This window comes from Podarcis liolepis, assembly GCF_965112155.1.
Source record: "Podarcis liolepis genome assembly, chromosome: 13".
Lineage (NCBI taxonomy): Eukaryota > Metazoa > Chordata > Lepidosauria > Squamata > Lacertidae > Podarcis > Podarcis liolepis.
In genome coordinates, this window is record NC_139573.1 from 32,195,749 (window position 1) to 32,218,026 (window position 22,278).

At 48.4% G+C, this 22,278-nt stretch overlaps 1 protein-coding gene across 2 annotated transcripts in view; it reads left to right on the forward strand.

Annotated features, from left to right (window-relative positions):
* The window catches only part of LOC310690498 (inactive phospholipase C-like protein 2), a 39,971-nt gene continuing 17,693 nt past the window's right edge, over window positions 1–22,278 (forward strand). Inside the window, exon 1 of one of the 2 annotated variants that reach the window (XR_014518096.1) lies at window positions 1–416. Coding sequence is in view for 1 of the 2 variants with exons in the window: in XM_083469509.1 (XP_083325635.1) it covers window positions 180–416 (237 nt within the window). In the remaining variant the exon portion in view is untranslated. The remainder of the gene's footprint in view (window positions 417–22,278) is intronic. The other variant, XM_083469509.1, reaches the window with a different exon arrangement.

Genomic DNA, 22,278 nt, shown 5'->3' on the forward strand with positions numbered 1-22,278 from the left:
AGCGTCTGCTCGCTCGCTGGCTGTGTCCCTCCTTCCTTCCTTCCCCGGCAAAGGAGAGCCGGTATTGCCAAGCCGGGGGTCAGGGGCGCGCGCCAAAAGGCGTGCAAGCGCCGCTGGGGCAGGAGCTGAGGACCCCGTCTGGGCCGGGCCGGTGCGGCTGCTGGGAGCCCCGCGGGGGGATGGCGGACGGAGCCCCCGGTGGTCCCCCCTCGGGCTCGCCCCGGCCCGGGCCCCCCCGCGCCCCGCAAAAAGAAGAAGGACCTGCAGCCGCCGCCGCTACAGCCGCAGGAGCTCCCGGCGACCGGAGTCCGCTGCGCTCCGGTTCCGGAGGCTCCGCTTGCAGCAGCCGCGACAACTCGGCCGAGAGGGACCCCCCCGGCCTGGCCAGGACCGCCCCCGCCGCCGGCATCATGAAGGTGGGTGCTGCTCGCTCGACCCTCCTTGTACCGCCCTCCGACTCCCTTGGCACGTGTGTGTAAGGTTCATTCCCCCCACCCCATTTAATCTGGAATCCCCGCAGGGATTTCCCAGCTCCCCCTCCTTAAGGACATACTTACTGAGCCCCATAACAGCGGCAGCTAATCACCTCTTTTCTCCTGTTGCCGCCACCGCGTGCCACCATTTCTGTCCTAATATGACCTTCTAAATCTAACCTAGGGATCCAGGAGAGATTCCAAACGCAGCAGCTTTGCCTTGCCCTCTCCGCGCCGAGAGCGCCCCCGCAAGGAGCACCCGCCCCGCTTCAGTGCCACCCCCCTTCCAACTTCATCCCTTTTCAGAAACAACAGGTGCTGGGGTTCCTGCTTGGGGTTTTTCACTGGCAACAGAGAAAGGCACTCTGCATATACCCAGAGGTGCTCTGATCTTCATTGTAGTTTGAGACCTTCAAGGCTGAGATGTGTGACGTTGAAAACTGATTCAGGGGTTCAGAGTAAGCTGCTCTCCTCTGGAGATGCCCCCCCCCATACTCCAGATCATCAGCCTGGTCAGCCTTCACCTTTGTAAATCCACACTGAAGTTGGAGCTTCTGACCTTTGTCAACGGCTCCCACAAAAGGAAACATTTGAGCCCCTATACCAGCAACAACAAAAACAGCTTTCCAACTCCGTACATGCGAATCTTTTTTTTTGCTTTCATAAGGAGGCATATTCAAAACTCACTTTATGCAGACCCACTTGGAACAAAGCGCTAAGACAAACCAAGGATTAGTGTGAATGAGTGAACATGCAGGTTCTCAGAGCAAAGAGCACAGCTTCTGCCACTGTGGGTATGCATGGGTATTTCTGGAATGTGTGACCCGGTTCCACGGAATAACTTCATGTCTGAAGCAACATGCATGTTGCATCTACAGTGTCCTCATAGGCAGTGGTCCATCTGCACAGGCAGGTCATTTCTAAAATGTTGCAGCCATAAAATGTATATGGATGTAAAAGGTAAAGGGACCCCTGACCATTAGGTCCAGTCGCAGATGACTCTGGGGTTGCGGCGCTCATCTCGCTTTATTGGCCGAGGGAGCCAGCATGACTAAGCTGCTTCTGGCGAACCAGAGCAGCGCACGGAAATGCCGTTTACCTTCCTGCCGGAGTGGTACCTATTTATCTACTTGCACTTTGACGTGCTTTCAAACTGCTAGGTTGGCAGGAGCAGGGACCGAGCAATGGGAACTCACCCTGTCGCGGTGATTTGAACCACCACCTTCTGATCGGCAAGTCCTAGGCTCTGTGGTTTAACCCACAGTGCCACCTTCGTCCCGTTTATGGATGAGAGAGGGCCAAAAGTGGCACAAATGGTAGATTTTCTCCCAACTTTGGTCTGCTTCATTCATTCCTCTACATCACTTGGTTACTGCATACTTGTATTTAACAACTTGCTCAGTAGCCGTAGGCCAGCCTTCCCCAATCTGGTGCCCTCCATATGATGTGTACTACAACTCCCTTCAGTCCGAGTGGGAACTACAGTGCTAACAGCTATGGGAGGTCAGTCTTATGGGGTACCCAGGACAGCTAGTCATCTTGCTTGTGGATGACAGTCTCTTTTCCCTCATCTGCAGGGGGGCTTCTGGCTGGGTTTCCAAATGCAAGTAACAAAAGGGGCAGTGTTAGAAACTCAGATATATAAGCTAATAGCGGTTTGCAACACATTAAAACCTCAAATAAAACAATCCAGACTAAAAACAAAATTCAAGCTTAAAAAAAATAGGTCCTTCTCTAAGTGACATTTTGCTTTCCTCATATTTATTTACCTACTTAATTTATAGAGCTTTCCCATAGCAGAAGAACTCTGGGAAGCCAGTGTGGTGTAGTGGTTAGAGCAGGGGTCAGCAAACATTTTCAGCAGGGGGCTCAGCAGCACTGTCCCTCAGACCTTGTGGGTGGCCGTACTATATATATATATATATATATATATATATGCAGGTTTTGGTGTCTTCGGGTGTCTTCCCGTGTAAGAGTTGGGGTGTCTAGGCGACGTTTCGACGAGGTCTCACTCGTCATCTTCAGGCTGGTGCTTACGGCTTCTTGTTACTGGAACAGAGCAGGATCTCAGTGTTTGAGTTCCTATAAATACTGTTGAGGGGGTGTGGTGTATTCTGGGCAGAGAGGAAGTTCCCAGGATAGTGTGACTTTTCTTCTTTTGTTCCTTAATTACTTGAGGGATATCTTGAGTGATTTCTTGAGTGATATTCTGAGTACCACTTAGGAGGGTCATTAAGAGTGGATTAGTTGCTAAAGCTTTCGTGTCTTGACCTCTTGAGCTTGTGAAGAGTTTTTCTGAGAAGATGGCTGTACTGCACTTAGTTGTGTTCTGGCTTGGCTTCGTGTATAGGGGCGAGCTGTGGTTTTGTGCCCTGTGCCAGTCAGATCTGTGTAGGGATTGCAGGGGGGTGTAGCATCCGGAGGTGCCACTATGGTTTGGCTACTGGATGGTGTCTGTAATTTATCTGTGGAGAGGGTCTGGGTTTGGGTCTGGTGTGGTTGATTGGTGATGGTGTTCTGTGTGCCTCTGGTTCTGGTGTCGGTTTTTGTGGGGAGGGCTAATTTCCAGATGTCTGGCAGGCGGGACGTGTCGTCACGCTTGTTCATGTTGTGAGGGTGTTTCTCTATCTCGATGGCTTCCATGATTATTCTCTTGTGGTGATGTTCCATGTTAAAGAGCAATTTGGAATCTGCAAAATTAATTTCGTGTCCTGTTTCTTTCATGTGTTGGAAAAGAGAGGAGGTTTTTTCTTCTTTTTTGACGGCATTCTTGTGTTCTGCGATACGTGCATTTATTCGTCTGTTTGTTTGTCCAATGTACGTGGCTGGGCAGACTTTGCAGGGTATTTCATAGACCCCTTGGTTTTCCAACTGGATTTTATCTTTGGGGTTTCTGAGGATATTGGCTATTTTTTGGTTGGTGCAAAAGGCTGTTTTGATATTGTGTTTATGGAGGATTTTGCTAATTTTATCTGTAGTGCCCTTGATATAAGGAAGGAGGGCCATGCCATTGTTTTCTTCTGTGTCTTGGTTTTTGGGGGGTGTTTCTTTTTGGATTAGCTTCGTAACCCTGTTTTGCTGGTATCCATTGGCGATTAACACATTTGAGAGATTCTGTAACTCAGTTGTCAAGTGGTCTTTGTCAGCCAGGCGTTTGGTTCTGGAGATGAGAGTCTTGGCTACGGAGTTTATTTGTGCAGGGTGGTGGTGTGATTGTGCATGTAAGTAGCGGTTGGTGTGTGTTTTTTTCCGGTAGATGGTGTGTCCTAGGGAGCCATCAGGTTTTTTGTAGATTAGGACGTCAAGGAAGGGAAGTCCTCCATAAACACAATATCAAAACAGCCTTTTGCACCAACCAAAAAATAGCCAATATCCTCAGAAACCCCAAAGATAAAATCCAGTTGGAAAACCAAGGGGTCTATGAAATACCCTGCAAAGTCTGCCCAGCCACGTACATTGGACAAACAAACAGACGAATAAATGCACGTATCGCAGAACACAAGAATGCCGTCAAAAAAGAAGAAAAAACCTCCTCTCTTTTCCAACACATGAAAGAAACAGGACACGAAATTAATTTTGCAGATTCCAAATTGCTCTTTAACATGGAACATCACCACAAGAGAATAATCATGGAAGCCATCGAGATAGAGAAACACCCTCACAACATGAACAAGCGTGACGACACGTCCCGCCTGCCAGACATCTGGAAATTAGCCCTCCCCACAAAAACCGACACCAGAACCAGAGGCACACAGAACACCATCACCAATCAACCACACCAGACCCAAACCCAGACCCTCTCCACAGATAAATTACAGACACCATCCAGTAGCCAAACCATAGTGGCACCTCCGGATGCTACACCCCCCTGCAATCCCTACACAGATCTGACTGGCACAGGGCACAAAACCACAGCTCGCCCCTATACACGAAGCCAAGCCAGAACACAACTAAGTGCAGTACAGCCATCTTCTCAGAAAAACTCTTCACAAGCTCAAGAGGTCAAGACACGAAAGCTTTAGCAACTAATCCACTCTTAATGACCCTCCTAAGTGGTACTCAGAATATCACTCAAGAAATCACTCAAGATATCCCTCAAGTAATTAAGGAACAAAAGAAGAAAAGTCACACTATCCTGGGAACTTCCTCTCTGCCCAGAATACACCACACCCCCTCAACAGTATTTATAGGAACTCAAACACTGAGATCCTGCTCTGTTCCAGTAACAAGAAGCCGTAAGCACCAGCCTGAAGATGACGAGTGAGACCTCGTCGAAACGTCGCCTAGACACCCCAACTCTTACACGGGAAGACACCCGAAGACACCAAAACCTGCATTCCTGTACCCGTGAAAATCTACGAAAGCAAATATATATATATATATATATAGGGGGGGAATGAACAAATTCCTATGCCCCACAAATAACCCAGAGATGCATTTTAAATAAAAGGACACATTCTACTCATGTAAAAACACACTGATTTCCAGACCATCCGCGGGCCGGATTTAGAAGGCAATTGAGCTGGATCTGGCCCACAGGCCTTAGGTTGCCATGGGTTAGAGTGTCAAGCGAGGACCTGGGAGAACAAGGTTCAAATCCCCACTCAGTCATGAATCTCACTGGGTGACCTTGGGCCAGTCACTGCCTGTTAGCTTAACCTACCTCACAGGGTCATTGTAGGGATTAACTGAGGGGGGGGGGTAAACTATGTACTCCATGGAGAAAAAGGTGAAATATAAATGCAATAAATAATCTCTTCTGCTTACTCTCTTAAGAAAGCTGGAGGGGCTAGCCAGATTGAGACGTCAGTCACCAACCTGGCCTCCAGAGATCTCCATGTGGTCGCAGTTGAACCTGTGCCAGTCGCAAAATGCTCCTGGTGCCTGGCTAATTTCTAAGACTGAAAAAGGGGAGCCTAATCAGTATTTCTAAGCAGAGCCTCTTCCCACTGGAACATAGGAATCTGCCGTATTCTGAGTCAGACCCCAGCTCTGCGCTGTCTGGCAGCGGCTCTCTAAGGTGTCAGGCAGTATTCTCTCTCAGCCCTACCTGGAGATGCCAGGCTTTGAACCAGGGACCTTCTGCATGCAAGGCAGACGCCTTACCTCTAAGCTACGGCCTTTCCCTAAAGAGCCTGCAGTAGTAACTTCCCACCCCCCGCCCCTAGTTCTGGTTGAAGTTCGTACGAAAATCCTAGGAAGGTGTCTCTGACATTTCCACAACGGGCATAAAGGTCCAGTCCAGGTATAGGCAAACTTGGCCCTCCAGATGTTTTGGGACTACAACTCCCATCATCCCTAGCTAACAGGACTAGTGGTCAGGGGTGATGGGAGTTGTAGTCCCAGAACATCTGGAGGGCCGAGTTTGCCTGTGCCTGGCCCAGTCCCTGTTGCAAACCAAGGCTGGCCAGATCACTGTGTCACATTGGCCGCAACATTTGCATGTCAACGAAGCTCCCGCTTGTCAGTTGAGCCCGGTTGTTCTCTACTATTGGCTGTGCACATGCCGTATATTCAAAGCACATTTAAAGCCCTCTCCGCCTGTCCAAAACAGAAGAAGAAACCTGGGAAATGGAAGCTTGTCAAGGGAGCTGCGAATGGCAACTCTTTTTGAAGGGTAATTACAGTTCCTAGGATTCTTTGGAAGCAGGGAGGGAATATGCTTTAAGTTCATGGCGCATATGTAGCTACAAGCGGCGCCAGCTCTTTCACTCCCTTCCCCGGCTGAGTTCCTTCACCAGGCTGAGATCCTTGAACTGGAGCAAGCAGAAAGGTACACAGACAGCAGATAGTTGCTGATCGCTCCTGCAAATGAGCCAAGCCTCATGTCGCACGGGGCGGGGCGAGGGGAGAGCCAATAAGCTTGTCAGTGCATGTATCCTTGGAAGGATGTTGCTGTCATCTCCCCCACCCCTCCATCATCGCCTGCTGTGAAGGGGTTCTCGGGTTCCCTTGGGTTATTTATGTCTTGTTTACCAGAATCCAAATGGCCAAGGCCATTCTTTGGCCTGGAGGATCCAAGGAAACAGAATCACGTGGTCACTTGTTCGGCTGTGACGTGACCTTCCTTGTGCTGCTGCTTTCGTGACGGAAATATTTGGGGGCCCTCTGGAAATGGCAACTTCCTTGGGCGTTAGAGAAGGCGAAGGGTAGGAAGATTAAGGGCGGTAGGGCCACAGATGCCACGTGGATTGTTGTTGTTTTTTTAATAGCCAGTTGGGCCGCTCCATATGAAAAGCTTAATTTGAGATGGCTGAATTTGAGCGGCTGCTCATGGTGGCTACGTTCTCTGAATGCCTGTTGCTGGGAATGCTAGACGAAGACAGCGCTCACCTGCCGGCTGCATTTGCAGGGTTATGAACAGTTGAATCTAGTTATAGTTTTATTTTTTATTTATTAAATTTGTATGCCGCCCTTCATCCGAAGACCACATTGTAGTTCACAGCATGGAAGTACAAAATGAGAACATAAATAGCAAAACGAAAACAAGCCAATAACCTTCTCCACGAGAAGCCTGGAGGGTGGCAACCCTAGAATGGGCCTTTTCTGCAGTGGCTCCCTGTTTGTGGAATGCTCCCCCCAGGGAGGTTTGGCTCTTGCCTTCATTATATACCTTTAGGCACCAGGCGAAAACATTCTTCTACCATGCCTTTGACTGATTGACATCCAATGCCCTTTTAAATGAGTTGTGGGAGGGGGCATTATTGATTTGTTTTTGTTCTTATTTTTATTATGTACTTTGCGTTGTGAACTGCCCTACGGATGCAGGGCAGTACAGTGGTACCTCGGGTTACAGACACTTCAGTTTACAGACTCTGCTAACCCAGAAATAGTACCTCAGGTTAAGAACTTTACCTCAGGATGAGAACAGAAATTGTGCGGTGGTGATGCAGCGGCAGTGGGAAGCCCCATTAGCTAAAGTGGTACCTCAGATTAAGAACAGTTTCAGGTTAAGAACGGACCTCCAGAACGAATTAAGTTCTTAACCCGAGGTACCACTGTATACAAATTTAATTAATTAATAACACCAATCCCTCTTCCACAAACTCATTTAAAGCCTGGTAATGTTTTCACTTACAAATGTTTTGTAATGAAGGCACCAGGCAAACTTCTCTGGGGAGAGCATTTTTTAATTCAGCATTGCTCCTGGGCATTGTGGGAAATTTGAAAGGAATCTCGTTGCAGCCGCTGGCACTGCTTAGAGTTCTGGGTTGGACTTTCCCCCCTCCTAAAGGGATCCCCAATGCAGTTGTCAATTATGGGCTCTGCCCTAATGCCAGCCCTGAGAAGGCGCCTCTCTCAGCACAAAAGTAACTATAGTTGGCCAGCCGACATGCACCTGAGATTGGTGGGAGAACTTTCAAGTCAAGCAGCGTGTGACTTTCAGGCACACTTGAGTCCCAGCACCTCTCATCTTAGGGTGGGGCAAAAGCGCTCCATGTTATATTGTGATGCCAGTCCTCACGTAGCCAAAACTCATGCCCAAGGGGGAAGTGCCAGCAGGCTTGGGGTGTGGGGACCTCAAGTTATGCAGAAGTGCATACAAAATATTTAGGGAGAAAAACTCTTGAGACCCCAAAGCAGCTAAGCCTTTTTTAAGGGAAAAAGGGGAGGAGGACGTAGCTGGCTTGAAGGTCAGGAGAACGTTACCCCATAATGTTTTGTTGCAGGACTCACCTGACGTTATTTTTTCACATGTTCCAGGATTGGGTTTTGGCTCTGAAAATGGGTTCTGAGAATGAGTTTTTTGGGAGGTGGGATCCTGGCTGCACCCCATCTCCCCTTAGTAGTCTGCATGCCTATGGAAGGGAACCCATAAGGTCTGTGTCTTTAATCCTCAACGATGAGATGCTGTTGGTGTGAACAAGTCTAATGTTATAGCTATCTACTGAGTCGGATGGTTCTACGTAGTGTGTTGTATTTTCTTGCTCAACACTTTGGGGGCCTAGACCAAAAAGCAGCATAGAAAGAAACTGCTGGTGATAGTTCATGTAGCCCAGTCTTGAAACTGAAATAAATGGGGGGTGAGGTTGAGAATGCTCTCGAGCAAATTTTCTTTATCCAGACTTTTTATGTGGGGGGTGGGCAGGAAGGGGAAGAAAATAAGTATATATGTTCTAATCGAAGATGTATGCATTGCAGCATTTACAATTATGCTTTTGAGAAGTCTTGTGGCAGGGAAGAAAAAAATAATTTGTGCAAAATATTGAAATTGCCTAAGGTAAGCAGGGCTCCCCCTGCCCCCCAGCCAGAACTCAGTTCCGGCACCTCTCAGGTGGGCACCATTGCCATTATAAGAGAACAAGGGATGGTGAGTTTCAGCACCTCTTTTTCTAGAAAAATAGCACTGCAGTTACAAGGGTGGCCGAATGCATAAGGGCAGGCATGTCCAAAGTCCGTTTCGGGGACCTAATCCTTGGCCTGCTGGTCAATTTAATCCAGCCCCCATGGCAGTATATGTCCTGGGGTAAAATCCTAAAAACAGCTTCAATCCCAAAAAGAAGCTCAACAACTTTGGGCTAAAATTGTAAAAAAAAAGGTCAACAACTTCAATCCTAAGAAAAGGCCAACAAATTTGGTCGGCCCCCACGGCCCTTCACTTCATCAAATCTGGCTCTCTTTGAAAAAAGTTTGGACACCACTGCATCAGGGGAACAGGGTTCCTACTACTTTAACAGTTGCGTACACTGGCTAAAATTTCCTCTTCTGCACAACTCTTAAAGGTGCAGGAGTCCTGTTCTCCTTTTGCAGCTGGCCACCCTAATACTTACTACCTAAAAATGCACTGACAATATTTAAGTTTGAATAGAGCCATACAAAGCTGTCACCGGTCTGTCTAACCACCAGCCGTGTACTCTGACTGGTAGTGACTTTCCCAGGTCTCAAGCAGAGATCCCTGCTTCACGGTATCATTTAAACTAGTGATCTTGTCAGATTTCATGCATTCGCAGTGTGAGCTGTGTTTCTTGAGTGTCACTCAAATTACTATTTCAAAATGAATTTTGCAACGCTGGCACTCAAAACTCTGCTGCACTTGGGTGGAGTTTGGGGTTCTGCATATGCTTAGGGCAGCCAGATTTTTAAAAAGAAAGAATTGGGTACATGGGGGCTCCTATGCCTTTAATATTTGCATGGAATAGGGAATTTCAGCAGGTGGTGCATTTTGACTATTAAAGATGCAATAACCTAGCTTTCTTTTGCCTCTGACCAGTTACCAGAGATCTGCTGCTTACTTTGACTGGCAGCAGCTGTTTGGCAGCGTGTGCAGAGCATCATCCCCAGCCCGTGAAATCAACTTCGAAAGTGACCTTATTCCCAGGACTGGCTAGTTGTCTCATGTGTCCCAATGTTCATGGAATCGTAGAGTTGGAAGGGACAAGGGCCATCCATTCCAACCCTCCGCAATGCAGAAATCTTTTGCCCAACGTGGGACTTGAACCCGCAACCCTGAGATGAAGCGTCTCAGGAACAGTACCAACTGAGCTATGTTGGTGTTGTCTGCTCTTGACGGGCAGCAGCTCTCTTAGGAAACTAGGCGAAGAGCCGTTCTTGTCACCCGCTCTCTTAATCCTTGTAAAGGTAAAGGTAAAGGGATCCCTGACCATTAGGTCCAGTCATGGCTGACTCTGGGGTTGTGGTGCTCATCTCGCTTTATTGGCTGAGGGAGCCGGCGTACAGCTTCCGGGTCATGTGGCCAGCATGACTAAGCCGCTTCTGGCGAACCAGAGCAGCACACAGAAACGCCGTTTACCTTCCCGCCGGAGCGGTACCTATTTATCTACTTGCACATTGACGTGCTTTCGAACTGCTAGGTTGGCAGGAGCAGGGACCGAGCAGCGGGAGCTCACCCCGTCGCGGGGATTCAAACTGCCAACCTTCTGATCGGCAAGTCCTAGGCTCTGTGGTTTAACCCACAGCGCCACCCACATCCCTTGACCCTTTTAACCGAGGGTCAAACCTGGTGGCTTCTGCCTGCAAAACACCTTCTCTGCTGCTGAGGCTCAGGTCCCTCCCAGAATCCTTTGCACTGGAGACTTTCCTGCATGGCAGTGGTACGGCTGAGCCGTAGCAAACACCATGTGCCAAAAACCTCGAGGTGTGACTCTGCTCCAGGTATCCCATCTTGATATTACTGACTCCCCCCTGCTCCCCCCTTTATTTCCCCCATCTATAGGGCATGAACCTCAGTGTGGGCGTTTACTGCGGGGTTCTGATGGAGGTGCCCTTGGTAGGTGTGTGTTTCTAAAAGCGGCTTTTTAAATGTTTTTGCGTCACGGTTGTTCATCTCCAGAATAGGTTGCTGTCACCCGAGACCCGCCTCCTTGCTCCTCGCAGCCTATTTTAAGCACTGATTGCTCCAGTGCTATTAATACAGGGTGTGTGGGCTGCGTTCCAGCCCCTCTGCCACCCCCCAGCTTGTTAGGCCTTTCTCATGCACCTTGGAGGAGAAGGAATTCGCTTGCCCTGCAGTCGGGAGCGTGTTTTGAAAAGGCTAAATGGATCTCATGCACAGAGTGCAGGTGACAGAACAGGCTTACCATTCCTCCAGTGGCCTTTCTAAAGAAAAAAAATCACCCGGGGGTTTGGGTGCATGTGGATTGTGGTGCACTCCCTGGGATGTGCCCATGGCGGTGATAGAATATGTTATTTTTTGCAAGTGCACAAGGGTAGGGTGTTGGAGGCCAGGGGAAGATCTGGAAAGGCACAGCAAGAAGTGCCAAAGCTCTGTTACCTTGGCAGCTAAACTCATGGAATCCTGAGACCTGGTATGGGGCAAGGGCATGGCTAGGGAAATAAAATCTCTGTTTGGCTACGCAGCCCACTAGTCGACCTTGGGATAGCTTCCCGCTAGCTTTAACAGTGTTGTTGTGATGATGGAGTGGGTTAATTCCCTCTGTATGTGGCCTGAGTGGGACTCTGTATGTGGGACGCAGGTGGCGCTCTGGGTTAAACCCCAGAGCCTAGGGCTTGCCGATCAGAAGGTTGGTGGTTCGAATCCCCGCGACGGGGTGAGCTCCCGTTGCTCGGTCCCTGCTCCTGACAATCTAGAAGTTCGAAAGCACGTCAAAGTGCAAGTAGATAAATAGGTACCGCTCTGGCGGGAAGGTAAACGGCATTTCTGTGCGCTGCTCTGGTTCGCCAGAAGTGGCTTAGTCATGCTGGCCACATGACCCGGAAGCTGTACGCTGGCTCCCTCGGCCAATAAAGTGAGATGAGCTCTGCAACCCCAGAGTCAGCCATGACTGGACCTAATGGTCAGGGGTCCCTTTACCTTTTTCTGTGGCCTGAGTGCTGTGGACGGTGGCTTGGGTACAAATTTGACCAATCTGAAAGGGGTGAGAAAAGATCGGGAACGCCAACTCATTGGCCTATGTGATCCAAGCTACAGTGAAGCATAGAGCAAGTGTATTGCAAAGGCTCCCCTTCCCCTCCCCATCTTTGAGGTGTACAATGAGCTCGTAGTCTTTCCATTTCACAGATAGGAAAACTGAGGCTGAAAGATAGCACCCTCCCTTGAGGTCACCCAGTGAGACTTGAACAGAATTGGGCTTTGAACTCTGGTCTCCAAGTTTCATCCTGCGTTTTTAGAGAGTGTAAGAGGACATGTCTCTGCCCTAAGGAACGTACAATCTAAAATTTGACACAGAGGAAAACAACAGGGCAGTAGAAGGGAAATGGAGGCAAGGTAAACAGAGAAGAAGTATGCACTTAAACTTATGTTGCTAATTTAGTTGCACAGTAGGGCACGGGAACAGAAAGGTGTTCTAGATAAGGTACTTCAGGATCCTTTTGAAAGGCGCACACAAAGGCCATCTTTGTCAAGTACTGGAGGGGGGAAAGTGTTGTCCATTTATGGGCAGTCCCCCCTCCCTCCATGAGCACTTGTCTGTGTACCTCCATTATTCAGGTGTAATGCACGGATAGAACTAATTAAACAAATGGCCAAAAATAAAACAAAAATGCTTCCTTTTACATTGTCGTCACCACACTGACTGACTGACGCAGGTTACATCTGCCTCTAAGTGACAGCTGAAGAAGTCCTGGTGCAGAAATCACACCCACCCCCTTCATCTGTTGCAGAGGAAACACAGACCACGTGTCCACTGCCAAAGGATGCAGCTCTCTGGGGCAGGGGACTCGGGGGGGGGGGGAGAGAACGCACCATCTGACCCCAATCCAATGCCCTCCAGATGTTTTGGACTTCAAGCTTCCATCAGCGGTAGCTATAGCCCAAAACATCTGGAGAGTCCCAAATTGGAGAAAGCTAGAACGGACAGAGGCTGCACTTCAGAGAGAATTTGCAGGTGCCTAAAAAAAGTGTTTCGGGTATCTAACATGAATGCAGCTCCTCCAGTCTCTGGCTGAGCCCTCAATCAATTTTCAAATGAGCCTTTGGCATGGGATACATTCTGCCAAGGGGGGAAAGTTCCCCCCAGCGGATCTGAGAGGCTGCAGTGGGATGTGGGGGGGAGGCGATGGCTGGTGCAGTGCTGCAATTCCTTTCCTGCTTTCCACCTGCCTGGCTAGAGATGCAGTTGGCTGCCCATCTGTTGTTCAGCTATTTATTGATAATCTTTTTGCTCGGGTTTTTTGGTACCCTGACCAGGCTGCCCCGGAGGAGGGATGCAGATGGGGATGAGAAGGAGCTTTTAGCAAGGAAGGTGCGAATTCCACCCCCTCCCCACAAAAAATTTCGTAAGCAAATTAATTCCACTTGGACAGCAAAGCAGCTCATTGGGACTTTTGAGATTAGGGCCTGGCAGGACGCGTTTTAATCACTGGAGGTTAATGGACCAAGAAAGCAAATAATCTTCTGGTGCCAGAGGGCTATTCGCGGGGTGGGAGGGGGGAAGGAGTCTGCCCAGTTTGGCAACTGGATCCACCACAGCAACTGGGGGAGGCTGGAAACCTTTCTTCAGAATCTTAGTTCATTCTGTGCTGCAGTCTTTGCTGGCGTCATTTTGGTCTTGCTGCCGTGGTGCTAACAGGATCCTCCTAGTGGGACAGCAATAAAACTGCTAGCACATTTGTAAAGCTAAGCAGGGTCCGGTATGGTTTCAAATTGGATGGGAGAGCGCGCGTTGAGATTCCTGTATTTCAAGGGGGTTGGACTACATGACCCTCAAGGTCCCTTCCAGCTCTACAAATCTATGACTCTGTGAACTTGCAGAGCTGCCTAAGACTGACCTTCTCCAATGTGGACCCCATCTGCACTATAAAGAGGTATCATATCACTTTAAGCAGATATGGTTTCCCCCAAAGCTTCATGGGAAGTGTAGTTAGTTAAGGGTGCTGGGAGTTGTATTTCCAATCCCCAGAATTCCTTGGGAAGAGGGATGGATTGTTCAACCACTCTGAGAAATTCCGGACATTCGCTTTGTACATGCTCAGAGCCATTCTCTCCCCTCCTTTGGAGGTTCTGGCCTGAGGTCTGGTGCTCTGATGAGCCAAGGAATGTAGACATGACTTTTGGCCAACAAGGCAGTGCTTGTGAGCCGCCTGTGCAAGGGGAACGTTTCACACTCTGAAATGAGAAGAGCCTAAATTAAGCCCTGCCTAACTGGCGCTGGGCAGCCCTACAGCCTGCTTTATTAAGGGAGTCATTCCTTCTTTCCTTCCTTCCTGGCTTTGCGTTCCTATTTTATTCTCCCTGTCCCCAAGCCAGCCCAAGCCAAAACACCTGTTCGGATTCCAAAGGCAGGAAAAGTTATTCTTCTAGTACAAACTTCCTGAGGAGGTCCAGATCCGGCCCTTCAGCTGTGCCTTATAGGGAGGAAGTGCATCTCATGCTGGGAAGAGATTTAGTCAGTTTCTGAGTCCCTTCCCTCGTGCACTCCCCCCCCGCCCCCCCTTGCCGCGGCCTGGTGTCCATCTGCCTACCGCATTAAAGAGAGAGAAGCGGAGCCTCTTGCAAACATTTGCGCCATTCAAAGCAACCTGAGACACCATCTGGGGCTGCTTTTGGGAGGGGGACGTTCAAAGATATTCATAGCTGTTGATCCCACAGAGAGAAAGCTAGAGGGAGAAGCGCTTTATATGGCTGTTGGTCCACCAGCACTAGATGTGACACTTTGCAGAGCAACACAAGCAAATACACACACAGAAGTACTAGTGCTAAGGCGAGGGGTAGGCCCATGACCTGAATGCGGCCCTCACATTCTCTCTGGCCGGCCCTTGGGACTCTTCCTAGGCCACACCCCTCCCTGACCTTGCTCGACCCTCTCCTTGAGTGTTGTCATCAGCTGATGAGCAGGGATTAAAGCACTTCTTAAAAGTGCTGTTTGAAGCAGCTTGTGGGCTTCTGCCAGCGGGCGTGAGGCTGTTTAAAGTGGTGTGGTACTGCTTTAAATGTATAATATGTGTTGCGTAGTGGTTTTGATCCAGGACTAGGAAGAACTCAGCTTAAACCCACAGTTGTCCATAAATCTCCCTGGGGGCCCAAGCCCCTGCAAAAATAGAGGCTAAATTCTGCTCAGTGGGGTAGACAAGCTACCCAGTAATAGTACCTTTTTCTTGTCTAAATTCAGTGTCAAGTTTACCCAGTTCATTACAGTGCCCAGGCATTGATTCAGATTACACAATGCCTCACTTTGATTTCATGAAAAGGAGAGGTAGAGCTGCAGGGCACCTGCATCTCCAGAATGGCACATACCTCCAGATAGCATCCGTCCGTGGTTTCATACAGATGTTAAACAGCATAGGGCAGAGGTCGCCAACCTAGGCCATGGGCACATTTTGATTTTTGAGTAAACGCTGTGTGTGGGTGCCGCCACCCTTTCTGGTTGTTTTTCTCCCCGCTCCTCCTCCTCTGGATCAGTCCCCCATCCCCAAAGAAAGTGCTTATGCACAGACCTCACTTTCCCAAGGAGCTGACAGAGCAGAATTTAGCTTAGCTGCAAAAAGGACATAGAGTTGAAAGAAGTAGGCATGAATGTCATTCTTCCAACTTCCTCCTCCTATTCTGTATACAGTGGTACCTTGGGTTACATACACTTCAGGTTACAGACTCTGCTAACCCAAAAATATTACCTCAGGTTAAGAACTTTGCTTCAGGATGAGAACAGAAATCGTGCTCCGGTGGCGCGGCGGCAGCAGGAGGCCCCATTAGCTAAAGTGGTGCTTCAGGTTAAGAACTGTTTCAGCTTAAGAACGGACCTCTGGAACGAATTAAGTACTTAACCCAAGGTACCGCTGTACTTCTCAAGGGAGGGGGAAAAGTAACTATCTCTGATCATGGCGGCCAAGGACGCGATGGGAGGGAGGCCTCAATGGCTTTGTGAATGCCAGGGGAAGACTTCAGGGGATCCTGGGCACTGCTTTGGTCACCCATGAAATAGGGAATATATAGGGAACCCAATTGCCTAGCTGCAAAGGGGCAGAGTGCTGAGCTTGCCAGCACCACATTCTGAAATCAGCCATCCAATAGGAGCAGAATCACTGAGGTCGCTCCAACCCCCAGCCCAGTCAGCCTAACCAGTTGGATACCATGTAGTACAAAAAGGCTCTAAGAGATACAGGAGAAATCAATATGATCACTGTCCTCCTCCTCTCAGCAAAGGTCATCCCCCAGGGCAACCGAGCCAGTTTCCATTCCAAAACCAGGCCTGAAGCCCAGTTGAAATGGATCTAGAAAGTCAGTTTCATCCAAGAGTACCTGGAGCTGGCCGGTGACAATCTTGCTCCAGCACCATGCCCAGAAAGGGGATGTTGGCAACTGGTCTGCAGTTTTTATTTTCTGGGTCCAGGCTAGGTTTATTCATAGCTCCTGGCCCTTCTCCAGGCAATCTGGATCGAAGCGTGCAAAATAAGAGATTATGGAAATAGTTCTGATTTGCAAAATAACGCAGGTTGCAGAACCTAGCTTTTCTTGCTGCAGAATTGGGATTTCCTAGGCAGAGATTTTTCTTTTCTTTTTTTAGTGTAGAGTACCCAAAGCTCTAAATATAACTTAATGCCTGCCTAGCCAAAACCAAACATCACTTCTTACTGCAAATCTATGAGGCACTGTTTGCTTGTTTATTGCAGAACCCAGGCTGTTGTGACAGCTTAGGCTAAGGAAGAAGGGAAGCATTGAGCTGGGGTATTAGTTGTAGCGGGAAGGAGGCAAAGGACTGAGAACCATGCATGGGACAGAAAAAAAGCTCTTTTCTCCAGCAATGGGGCTGTTTCCCTCCCTGTTTCCTCCTCTGGTTTCTAAAACCTCAGTGTCCTCAGCCTCTGTGTTTTCATAACCTTGCTTAAGATGAAGAACAGTGAGCCACATGGTAACCTTGGACTCTGCGATGTTCGGACACTCTGTTATAAAGTCACAGCTACTCCCCACGGCTACTCCTCTCTGAATGTTACAGAACCTTTGGGCAAACACACAGTCCTCTGGGAAGTTCTCCCGTGCAAAAACTCCATTGGAACAAACAAACAGCTCTCGTTCATTTTGGTGGGACTCAAATAGGACAGCCTGGCCACAATACAGCTTGACATTTATGTACAAAAGGCGCCTTTTTTAATTTACAGGGTTTCATTCATTAGATTTTGAATATTTCGTGTACAAAAAGAAAAGAGACAAACCACAAGAGACAAACACATACATGTGCAAATGCAGTAAACAACGATTAAGGAAATAATTCTTTTTGCAACAAACAATTGTGGATAGAGGAGCACGAAGTGGGATTTGACTATTGGTCCAAACGTGTCTGCTGCCCATTGCTTAAGCAAACAAGACTGTGCAGGGGCCCCATATCTCCGAAAATATTCTATTCTTTTCCCACTTGGGGATGGTAACTTTCTCACAAGTAGCTGGGTTGGGTCATGCCTTCCGTCCATTGTTTGCTTAGGGGAAGAGTATCTTCCCTTCCTTGTTGAAGTGCTAAGTGTTTAGCCACCATGAATGCCAGCAATAGGCAGTCAGCGTTCTAAAGGGTTGGTACCCTATTCAACAAGTTGTTGACATCTTTGAAACTTGGGTGGGGGGTCCAAAACCACCGTTATGTGATTGGTTGCCTCTGAACAATACTTTCCTGTCCTTGACATCCTTTTCTGGAAGAGGAATTGTCGGGTCCAGTACACTCTAAAGCAGTGGTTCTCAACCTGTGGGTCTCCAGATGTTGTTGGACTACAACTCCCATCATCCCTGAGCTCTGGCCTTGCTAGCTAGGGGTGATGGGAGTTGTAGTTCAGCAACATCTGGGGACCCACAGGCTGAGAAAGGCTGCTCTAAAGGCAGTTTTGTTGTTGTACTTCAGTCGGACTTACTTTGGAGTAAACATGCATAAGGCTGCTCCAAGATTCATTCATTTAGAATGCAGATTCCAGATGCTTGTAAGAGTTGGACTGAGATATTATTTATTATAATCATGAACATGAGAAGAGCCAACCAATTGATTATTATGATTATAATATAATACGTATTGTAATAAATAATAACTCCTTCTCCTACTAAATGTACCCTAAGTGGATACTGCGTAACCACGAGTCTCCTGTTTTAATGGCTGCGTCATTTTAATTGGATTATTCTCTTGTGCATTTTAATTACGGATATTCTTATTTTAACGTCTGTGTAATTGGCTTTTTATATTTTGTAAACCACTTATTGGCACTAAGCAGCATATAAACAAATTAATAAGAGTATTTCCCGGAAGATCTTGCTCCTTCTCTCATTAAGACGGAGCTGCCTGACGTGCATTTCCCCCCTCTTCTTTCTTTTTTCAAAATCCATTGCTTTTGTAAGGCCCTCTCTGTTTCGCCTAAAGAAGGATTCTGCACAAGCTGTGAGGTCTTGTCTTTTCATACACAGGTGAAACATAAGGAAGGCCACTAAGGTCCGGCCGAACCCAAAGAGTACTCACTAGTGGTTCCTCAGCCTTTCAGGAAAACGTGAACAAGTGGGGTGCCGCAGGGTTCTTTCCTGAGCCCATTATTGTTCAATGTCTTTATAAACAACGTGGATGAAGGGATTGAGGGCATGCTCATCAGATTTGTTGACGACCTCAAACTGGGAAGGGTAGCCAGTTCTGCTAAAGTCTGAGTAGAACTGTGTCTCCACTAACAAAACCCCACAGAAATCTACTACAGTCGTACCTTGGATCTCAAGCAGCTTAGTTGTCGAACATTTTGGCTCCCGAATGATCGAAAACTGGAAGTGAGTGTTCCGGTTGCGAACTATTTTTGGAAGCCGAAAGTCCGATGGGGCTTCTGATTCGCTGCAGGACCTTCCTGCAGCCAATTAGAAGCTGTGCTTTGGTTTCCGAACATTTTTGAAGTTGAACTTCAAAATGGACTTCCGGAACAGATTCTGTTTGACTTCCAAGGTACGACTGTACAGTGTCCCTGACAGGTGGCATTGGCAGGCAATCCACCTTCTACTTTAAAAACCTCTTAGTGAAGGGGAGGTCAGCTCCCTTCCAAGGCAATCTCTTCCACTGTGGGAAAGCTCAAGTCACCAGGATGTTCTTCCTAATGCTTAGCCTGGATCCCTTTTCTTTTAATTTGAGCCCACAGGCTGGGTCCTACCCTCTAGAGCAGGCATGGCCAAACTTGGCCCTCCAGCTGTTTTGGGACTACAATTCCCATCATCCCTGACCACTGGTCCTGTTAGTTAGGGATGATGGGAGCTGTAGTCCCAAAACAGCTGGAGGGCCAAGTTTGGCCATGCCTGCTCTAGAGCGACAGGGCACAAATGGGCTCATTGCCATCCATCCATCTGTCCTCCGTAAACCTGTCGTTGAAAGGTTGGCAGAACATGCCTAATTGCTTTAGATTTAGCATGAGGCAGATTCATATAAGACCATGTCATAGGAAGAAGCTGCCTTCAACCTGCTATTCAGACCACATATGCAACATAAAGCACTAGGATTGCATTTTGAACTGCCATGGTTTTCCCCAAAGAATCCTATGACTGTTGCAGACATCGCCTCAGGTGCCTTTCCCAGACACACCAGGAGACAGCAGGCATTGAACCTGGGGCCTTCTGCATTCAAAGCATGTGCTCTGCCATTGAGTTATGCACTCTACCTTATCCTTAGCTTGTAATGAAGGGGTTGCCTGAGATCTTGGATGCCGTTAATAAAAATAGGTTGAGAGACTGGCAGGTGAGACTCAGGTGTGTGAGATCTGGCTGTCAATACTCAACTTAGGGATGATGTTCTTTTGGCAAGGAGAGAATTCTGGACTTCACATGCTCCAGGAATGAACCACTGGCACTGAGAACAGGTTCTAGTGTCTAAAATCGGTTGGACTCATTCTTTTGTGTTCAGGCCAGGAACTTTGACCCCCGTTTGCCCCCAAACTCCTCATCTCACCTTTTCCCTCCCACGCCCTCCTGCAGCTGCCGAAACCCAATAATGACTTTGGATAAACATCTCCCGCTCCATCCCAATCTTCTGATCTGTGTCAATTTAGGAACCATCAATTTCCCCTCCTTCCTGTGGTAACCGTAGAGACGGTACATTATGTAACTTTGATGTCTGACTCATCTCCACCCCCTCGCTGTCGATTTTTGTCTCTGCCCAGCTCAGGGTGGTAACCATCCTCCCCTATGTTCTTTGGATCTGGGACCCGCCTGCATCTCCGCGTGGCCCAGGAAAATAAAAAAAGAGGTGTCAGCCTCCATAGAGTTCCCATGGCAGGGCATGGAATAATAATAATAATAATAATAATAATAATAATAATAATAATAATAATAATAATTTATTATTTATACCCCGCCCATCTGGCTGAGCCTCCCCAACCACTCTGGGTGGCTTCCAATCAAGTGTTAAAAACAATACAGCATTAAATATTAAAAACTTCCCTAAACAAGGCTGCCTTCAGATATCTTTTAAAGATAGGATAGCTGCTTATTTCCTTCACATCTGAAGGGAGGGCATTCCACAGGGCGGGCGCCACTACCGAGAAGGCCCTCTGTCTGGTTCCCTGTAACCTCACTTCTCGCAGTGAGGGAACCGCCAGAAGGCCCTCGGCGCTGGATCTCAGGGTCCGGGCTGAACAATGGGGGTGGAGACGCTCCTTCAGGTATACAGGACGTGGAAACGTCTCAGGGGCAGCCAGGTCCCGAGAACCCCATTCCTTCCTGCTCAGGTGCTTTCTGTGGCTCTTGCCAAGGAAGTGGCATGCAAGGAAAAGGTCCCTACATGCCGAGTGGGTGATGGGTGGGCTCAAAGCCCTCAAGTTCCAAGGTCAGACCTTATAACCTGGAACTGCTTCTCTGCACCAAAGCACCATCCAGCGACAGTCCTATTAGGACTGTCAAGATTGCCTCTGATCCCGTGCAGAGTTACTTTCCCTTGCTGCTGAGCTGACAGCTCTGCCCACAGTGCATTTATGACTGTGCTTCTCCTCCACATTTATTTTGCCTCCAGGTTGGCAACTGTGGTGCTGGTGGTGATGATGATACCTCTCAGGTTACCTTTCCTGTCATGGCTCTCGGCCTACAAACAGCCTTTCAGGCATGCCTTCACAACTGTAAGGGCCGGTGAAAGGAGAGAGGGGGTGCCAGCTATGGTTCTGGTTTGGAAGAAACCCAATTGTATCCGTCCAAGGCAAGGACACAACTACAGTGGTACCTTGGGTTATAAACACCTCAGGTTACAAACACTTCAGGTTACAGACTCCACTAACCCGTAAGTAGTACCTCGGGTTAAGAACTTTACCTCAGGATGAGAACAGAAATCGCCCACTGGTGGCGTGGTGGCAGCGGGAGGCCCCATTAGCTAAAGTGGTACCTCAGGTTAAGAACGGTTTCAGGTAAAGAACGGACCTCCGGAACAAATTAAGTTCATAACCAGAGGTACCACTATACAGATTCCTTGGGTGTTTCTGGTACAGTGGTACCTCAGGTTACAGACGCTTCAGGTTACAGACACTTCAGGTTACAGACTCTGCTAACCCAGAAATAGTACCTCGGGTTAAGAACTGTGCTTCAGGATGAGAACAGAAATCGCACGGCGGCAATAGGAGTCCCCATTAACTAAAGTGGTACCTCAGGTTAGGAACAGTTTCAGGTTAAGAACGGACCTCCGGAATGAATTAAGTTCTTAACCCGAGGTACCACTGTACTTGGATTAAGCTTCTTGAGTTTGACTGTGTGCTTTCAGAAGACATAGGGTGGCATCAGTTCATTGCATTTAAACCCTTCCTTTCCTCATAACAGAGCTCAAGGGTCATACACATGGTTCTCACCCATTTGTCCCCACGACAGCCCTGAAAGGTAGGTTAGGCAGAGGGAGAGGGAATGGTTCAAAGTCACCCAGTGAGCTGATGGGCATTTGAGCCCAGTCTAAAAGTCTTAATTTTTGCATTGTACTATTAGGCTGTCGTTTTTCCAGCTGCCCATTCTAGGCGTTGGAGGGGGGAGGGGCACTAGCTTAGGGTGTGTGAGGGAGGCTTGGGGTTGGATCCTCAAGTAGCATCCCTAGGCAAGAGAAGGAGATGGCTACATCCAGCAGTGCTTTTATGCCAGCGGAGGAGAGCTGGCAGAGATTTAACCCCCGGGGTGCAAGTTACTTGACTTTCCAGCACAGATGCCCTTTCTGTTTCCAGATGCACAGGCAAGCTTCACCCACCCACCAGCCCAGGACCCAAGAAAGGAACATTTCCCTGCCCATCAGAGAGGCGGCCTCCAAAAGCTAGCTGCAGTCACAGTGGCTTGGCAAAATGAGGGAGGGTGGCAATCTAAAAAAAAAAAAAAGGGAATCCCTTCTGGGACCCTTGAAATGTTGACACTCCCCCCCCCCCCCACAAGGGGAGTTCTGCTGTTTGTGAATTTCCCTACCCTGCTTCCTGCAGTCTCCTGGCAGTGAGCTTATCATTT